Here is a 7,632-nt window from a genome sequence, read left to right on the forward strand (position 1 = left end):
GCCGCCTCTTCTTAATATCTTCTGCTTCTGTTAAGTCCCTATCATTTCTGTCCTTTATTGACCCCCATCTTTGCATAAAATGTTCCCTTGGTATCTCTAATTTTCTTGAAGAGATCTCTAGTCCAGGGTTTCAGATTACTAGCTCAAGCTCTGACCAGAAAGTTCCTATATCTGCTCTGAAAATAAAAAAGTCTTATCTTCAATAGCAGCAGGACTAAGATTCTGAAAAATCAAACTTTATACTGTGAGTGGCTGAATTACAACATGGATTCATAACCTTGCAGACAATTTTCTTTTTTTTTCTTGGAAAGGCATTTTATTTTAAATTTGGCAATGTGTACATATCAATCCCAAACTCCCAATCTACCCCATCCTCCACCCTTCCCACCTGTGGTAACCATAAATTCATCCTCTAAGTCTGTGAGTCTGTTTCTGTTTATTAAATAAGTTCATTTGTATCATTTTTTATATTCTGCATATAAGCTATAGTATTTGACATTTGTCTTTCTTTGTGTGATTTACTTCATTTAGTATGATAATCTCCAGGTCCATCCACATTGTAGCAAATAGCATTATTTCATTCTTTTTCATTGCTGGGTAATATTCCATTGTATATATGTACCAATTTTTCTTTTTTTCTTTTTTGTCTTGCTACACAACATGCAGGATCTTGGTTCCCCAACCAAGAATTGAATCCTTGCCCCCTGAAGTGGAAGCACTGAATCTTAACCACTAGACTGCCAGGGAAGACCCCATACCACATCTTCTTTATCCATTCATCTGTTGATGGACATTTAGGTTTCTTCAATATCTTGGCTGTTGTAAACAGTGCTGCAATTAACACTGGAGTGCATGTATCATTTTGAACTATGTTTTTCTCTGGATATATGCCCAAGAGTGGGATTGCTAGACCATATGGCAGCTGTGTTTTTTGTTTGTCAAGGAAACCCCATACTGTTTGGGACAGTGGCTATACCAATTTACCAATTTGATTTCAAGAGAAACCATTTAACCAGAGCCTCCCCTGCTGGGGTTTAATCAGAGCCTAACTTATTTGAGAAAGGAAATATCCTACTTCATTCATCCTGGTCAATCTGAGTTGTGGGAACAAAAACTGAGAAGCATTTGTAAAGTTCACAGTTCAGAGGCATTGGCTCTCTAAAAGACAGACACCTAATTGTAGGACTCTAAAATGTTTCCTCCTACTCCATTTTATCACCACATTACTGAAGGTCTAGTTACAGCAGTTCTCTTTACCAGTACATCACATCTGGGTATCAAGAAAAAGTTACAAGACATACTCTTCAACACAGTTTGAAGAGACAGAGCAATTATCAGAACCAGACATGGCAGATATATTGGAATTATCAGACTTGGAATTCAAACAATTATTAGAAAAAGCAAGGGAATTCCAGAAAAACATCTACTTTATTGACTATACTAAAGCCTTTGACTGTGTGGATCACAACAAACTGGAAAATTCTTAAAGAGACGGAAATACCAGACCACCTTACCTGCCTCCTGAGAAACCTGTATGCAGGTCAAGAAGCAACAGTTAGAACCAGACATGGAACAACAGACTGGTTCAAAATTGGGAAAGGAGCACGTCAAGGCTGTATATTGTCACCCTGCTTATTTAACTCATGCAGAGTGCATCATGGGAAATGCTGGGCTGGATAAAGCACAAGTTGTAATCAAGATTTCAGGGAGAAATATCAATAACCTCAGATATGCAGATGACACCACCCTAATGAAAGTGAAGAGGAATTAAAGAGCATCCTGATGAAGGTGAAAGAAGAGAGTGAAAAAGCTGGCTTTAAAAAATCAACATTCACAAAACTAAGATCATGGCATCTGGTCCCATCACGTCATGGCAAATAGAAGAGGAAACAATGGAAACAATGACAGACTTTATTTTCTTGGGCTCCAAAATCACTGTGGACAGTGATTGCAGACATGAAATTAAAAGACACTTACTCCTAGGAAGAAAAGCTATGACAAACCTAGACAGCAGCATTAAACAGCAGAAACATTACTTTGTCAACAAAGGTCCCTATAGTCAAAGCTATGACTTTTCCAATAGTCATGTATAGATGTGAGAGCTGGACAATAAAAAAGGCTGTGCACCAAAGAACTGATGCCTTCAAACTGTGGTGCTGGAGAAGACTCTTGAGAGTCCCTTGGGCTGCAAGGAGATCCAACCAGTCAATGCTAAAAGAAATCAACCCTGAATATTCATTGGAAGGACTGATACAGAAGCTCCAATACTTTGGCCACCTGATGTGAAGAGCCAATTCATTAGAAAAGATCCTGATTCCGGGAAAGATTGAAGGCAGGAGGAGAAGGGGATGACAGAGGACAAGATGGTTGGATGACATCACCAACTCAATGGACATGAGTCTGAGCAAATTCCAGAAGATGGTGAAGAACAGAGAAGCCTGATGTGCTGCAGTCCATGGGGTGGCAAAGAGTCAGACAGGGCTGAACAACTACAACATGATTAATATGCTAAGGGCTTTAATGGATAAGCAGACAACATACAAGAGCAAATGAGCAACGTAAACAGAGAGATAGAAACTCTAAGAAAGGACCATAAAGCAATACCACTGCTGCTGCTGCTGCTAAGTCGCTTCCGTCGTGTCCGACTCTGTGCAACCCCATAGACGGCAGCCCACCAGGCTCCCCCGTCCCTGGGATTCTCCAGGCAAGAACACTGGAGTGGGTTGCCATTTCCTTCTCCAATGCATGAAAGTGAAAAGTGAAAGTGAAGTCGCTCAGTCATGTCCGACTCTTTTCGATCCCAGAACTGCAGCCTACCAGGCTCCTCTGTCCATGGGATTTTCCAGGCAAGAGTACTAGGGATCAAAAAAACTGGAACAGAAATGAAAAACACCCTTAATGAGCTTATGAATAGTTTATTAATAATTAATGCTGTGGAAAGAATCTATGATTTAGAGGACATATCAGTAGAACTTTCAAAAATTGAATAGCAAAGAGAAAAAAGATTTTTAAAAATAGAGTGTCTAAGGACTGTGGGACAAATACAAAAGTTGCAATGCATTAATGGAAACACAGAAGGAAAGAAAAAGAAAAGAGATAAGAAGAAATATTTGAAACAATAATGACTGGAAATTTCCCCCAAATTAATGTCAAAACCAAACCAAAGTTCAGGGAGACTTGGAGAACACCAGGCAGGATAAATGTCAAACAAACAACTACTAGGGGGCATATCAACCAGATTCAGGCAAATCATATTCAAACGAAATAAAAAATGAAGAAAAGCATCCTGAGGAGAGCCAGAGAAACAAAGCATCTTACTTACAAAGATAAGAATTACATCTGTATTCTCCTCAGAAACTGTGCAAACAAAAGAGAGTGGAGTGAACATATTTTAAATATTGATAGAGAAATACCCCTCCCACCTAGAATTCTGTACCTTGTGAAATTATCCTTCAAAATTAAAGAAGAAATAAAGACTTTCTCATATAAATAAAAATTGGAGAAAGTTATTGCCAGTAGCCCTGCCATATGAGAAATATTAAAAGTTCTTCAGAGAGAGGAAATAATACAGGTCAGAGACTCAGACCTGTTGCTGCTGCTGCTGCTAAGTCACTTCAGTCGTGTCCGACTCTGTGCGACCCCATAGACGGCAGCTCACCAGGCTCCCCCCGTCCCTGGGATTCTCCAGGCAAGAACACTGGAGTGGGTTGCCATTTCCTTCTCCAATGCATGAAAGTGAAAGTGAAGTCACTCAGTCATATCTGACTCTTAGAGACCCCATGGACTGCAGCCTACCAGGCTCCTCCGTCCATGGGGTTTTCCAGGCAAGAGGACTGGAGTGGGGTGCCAGTGCCTTCTCCAATGCATGAAAGTGAAAAGTGAAAGTGAAGTCGCTCAGTCATATCTGACTCTTAGAGACCCCATGGACTGCAGCCTACCAGGCTCCTCCATCCATGGGATACTCCAGGCAAGAGTACTGGAGTGGGGTGTCATTGCCTTCTCCGACTCAGACCTCTATTGGAGAATAACTAAGTGAAGGTAAAATAAAAACTTCTTTTATTTACTTTTAATTGATCTAATAGCTAACAGGGTTCAAAATAATAATAGCCACACTGTTTTCAGTTATACAATTGAATTATTGGTTGTTTATATATAAGTGAAATGAATGACAACATTAATACAAGGAATGGCCAAAGTTGAGAATATTAGTAATTCTGAATGTTGGCCAGGATGTGAAACAACATGGACCCTCATTGACTGCTGACAAGAATGCAAAATGGTACAGCAACTTTAGAAGACAGTTTGGTGGTTTCTCAGAAAACTAAACATACTTTTATCATACAATCCAGCAATAGTACTCCTTGGTATTTACCCAATGGAGCTGAACAGCACATGTCCACACAAAAACCTGCACACAAATGTTTATAGCAACTTAATTCATAAATGCCAACATGTTGAGGCAATCAAGGTGCTTTTCAGTAGGTGAATGGCTAAATGAATTGGCACATCCAGACAATGGAATATTATCCAGTGCTGAAAAGAAATGAGCTATCAAGCCAAGAAAAGATACTGAGGAATCCTAAATAATATTAAAGTGAAATAAGCCAATATGAAATGGCTACATACTGTACAATTTCAACTACATGGTTTTATTTAAAGGTAAAACTATGGAGACATTAAAAAAATCAGTGATTAGCAGGATTCAGAGGGGAAGAGAGAGAGAAAGAGGCAAAACAGATTTTTAGGTCACTGAATCTTTGTATGATACTATAATGATAAGTATATGACATTATACACTTGATCAAATCCATGGAAAGTACAACCCCAACAGTGAACTTTATGTAGACTATGGACTTTCAGATGATAGATATGTGTCGATCTAAGTTCATCAGTTGAAATTAACATAATGCTCTGGTGAGGCATGTTGATATTGGGGGAGAGGGTATGCAAGTGAAGAGTTAGGCGGTATTTGGGAAATCTCTGTACCTTCCTCTTAATTGCTGTTAACATAAAACTACCCTTAAAAAAATAAATCCTAAAACACGAACACTTTTTTATAATTAGTGAATGTTTAATGTTATCAAATACATAAGGCAACCTTATGATTTTCTTCCTTTGGACGGGTAATAGAGTCAATTACATCAACAGGTTTTAATTAAACTCTCCTCCTGGTGACTCAGAGGTAAAGAATCTGCCTGCAATGCAGAGAACATAAGAGACTCAGGTTCGATCCCTGGATCAGCAAGATCCCCTGGAGGAGGGCATGGCAACCCACTCCATTATTTTTGCTTGGAGAATCCCTTGGACAGAGAAGCCTGGCAGGCTATAGTTCACCGGGTCGCTGAGTTGGACACGACTGAAACAACTTAGAATAGCAGCACAGTTGCCTTGTTTTTGGCCATTTATTTCCTGCCGCACCTAAATATTTCTCTAGCCCTTTACATGAGTCAGAATCTGCTACTGACTTTTGACTTCATCCAAAATGTTCCTCCCCACTCCCAATTTCTTTCCGCTTTCCCTGGCCCTAGATTGCTTTCTTTCTTTCTTCAAAGAACAGGTTATTTTCTCCCTTGACTAGATATAATACAGAAGCGTGGAAGCCAGTGTTTCTCAGAATATTGTGAACTATCATTGGGATCATTGCAAGAAAAAATAGGATTCAAAGGTTTATTTCTGGCTACCCAAGTATGCTCTAATCAGCATCACTTCACTCGTTTATTCTGCGTGTTTACACTTATGAGTAAGATTCCGTTTGTACAAAGAATTCTGGTTGGAAGTTGAAAGTTAAATAAAGATTAATTATTTATCATTTATATGTTCTTATATTCCCTGAGCCTCATTTTCTGAAAATTGTACCCACAATTTTCTTACCTCTATTTAAAAACTGCAAAACCCCAAATAGAAATTTAAGGTTTCCTTTTTAGCCTTGGGGCTAGAAATATCAAAGCAGGAAAAGCTACACACCAGTAAATATTAACATCCGAAAATTAAGAATTCAATTGACTCAATAAAACTACAAACCAAAAAAAATGGAGAAAAAATACTACATTTGTCTAAATATAGAAGTTTAGTTTTATTCCATTCGAGGGTCCCCAGTATTACTCTGGACTTCACTAGTCTGTGCAACATTGGAATAAAGTAAAATCAGCAGGTTTGCTAGATAATGCACAAATCTATCATTGCTACTAGAGCAAACCATAAAACATCTTATAAATGGATCAAGAGCATCCTCATCACTATTGAAAGATAGCTTTAATTTTTGCTAAAAATGTCATAGAATCAGACTTACCAGACATCGTGATAATGAAGGAGATCAGTAACATCTCAGCTGAAGTCCCCCCAAACTTCTGCTTTTGGGGTAGTCGGTGTTTACTTTGATACAAATCCACTTAAATCCGTCCAGATCTCTATCTTTCGATCACTTTTGTTTACTCTCAATTCAACAGTATGATGCATCATTTTTCCTAGCCATTTTAGTTGGCTGGTTAACAACTGACAGGAAATGTCTGTGAGTTTTGCTAAGTGATAAGGCAAAAAAAACAAGGCTTACTATTCATTGGTTTTCCCACGGTACTGAGGTGATGAGATAAATTACACAGCAATTTTTTTTTTTAAGTTAGCATTTTTGGAAGTATAAATTACATAGGTAAAATGCACAAAGCTTAAGTTTACAGAATGATGAATTTTTATATGTGTATACACCAAAAGCAAGATAAGGCCATTTCCATTATTTAAGAAGTTTCCTTCATGCTCCGTCTTTGTCAATATCCTTCTTCAGAAAGGAACACTACTCTGAATTCTGTCACCATCACCCTCTAGTCAGGGCATGAAAATTTGGTTTAGGTAGGGTTTTTTTTTTTTGTTGTTTTTATTTATTTATTTATTATCTTTGGCTGTGCTGGGTCTTCATCATTGCATGAACTTTCCTCTAGTTGCAGCAAGCATGGGCTCCAGGGAGCATGGGCTTCAGTTGCTGCAGCACGTGGGCTCAGCAGTTGCAGCTTCCAGCTTCAGACCACAGACTCAGTAGTTGTGAGTGCCCAGGCTTAGTTGCTCCGCGGTATGTGGGATCTTCCCAGATCAGGGATTTAACCCATGTCTCTGGCATTGACAGGTAAATTCTTTTCCACTGAGCTACAGGGAAGCCCCTAATCAGTATTTTTAAAAAACTAAAAACTATATTAAAACTGACCCACTGATCTTCACATCAGTTTTGAGCTTGATTGTAGGTAGTATTTGAGTGGCCCAAACAGTAAAGGAAACAATAGTAAAGGAGACTTCTAAAGAGTAGTGCCTAAGTTTCCTAAACAGCTTAAAAATATTTTATTATGAAAATAAGTGAAGTATAAGAAGTTCTTGCAGGTTGGTCCGTAACCAAGTTCTCCATTATGTAGTGTTAGCCAAGAAAACAAATCTAAAATTCTAAGAACCTATAACAATATCTTCAATTCAGTTCAGTCATTCAGTCGTGTACGACTCTTTGAGACCCCATGGACGGCAAGCAGCACGCCAGGCCTCCCTGTCCATCACCATCTCCCGGAGTTTACTCAGATTCATGTCCATTGAGTCGATGCCATCCAACCATCTCATCCTCTGTCATCCCCTTCTCCTCCCGCCTTCAATCTTTCCCAG

General features: G+C 38.9%; 1 protein-coding gene across 4 annotated transcripts in view; it reads right to left on the reverse strand.

Annotated features, from left to right (window-relative positions):
* The window catches only part of CD200R1L (CD200 receptor 1 like), a 28,562-nt gene extending 22,032 nt beyond the window's left edge, over window positions 1–6,530 (reverse strand). For 2 of the 4 annotated variants that reach the window (XM_070787883.1, XM_070787874.1), the window contains exon 1: window positions 6,290–6,528. In XM_070787883.1, the coding sequence (XP_070643984.1) occupies window positions 6,290–6,323 (34 nt within the window). In that variant the 5' untranslated portion in view covers window positions 6,324–6,528. Of the gene's footprint in view, window positions 1–6,289 lie in introns of all 4 variants that reach the window. The other 2 variants (XM_070787889.1, XM_070787896.1) reach the window with 2 other exon arrangements.
* Window positions 6,531–7,632: the final 1,102 nt, after the last annotated feature.

This window comes from Bos indicus, chromosome 1 (genome assembly GCF_029378745.1).
Source record: "Bos indicus isolate NIAB-ARS_2022 breed Sahiwal x Tharparkar chromosome 1, NIAB-ARS_B.indTharparkar_mat_pri_1.0, whole genome shotgun sequence".
Classification (NCBI taxonomy): domain Eukaryota; kingdom Metazoa; phylum Chordata; class Mammalia; order Artiodactyla; family Bovidae; genus Bos; species Bos indicus.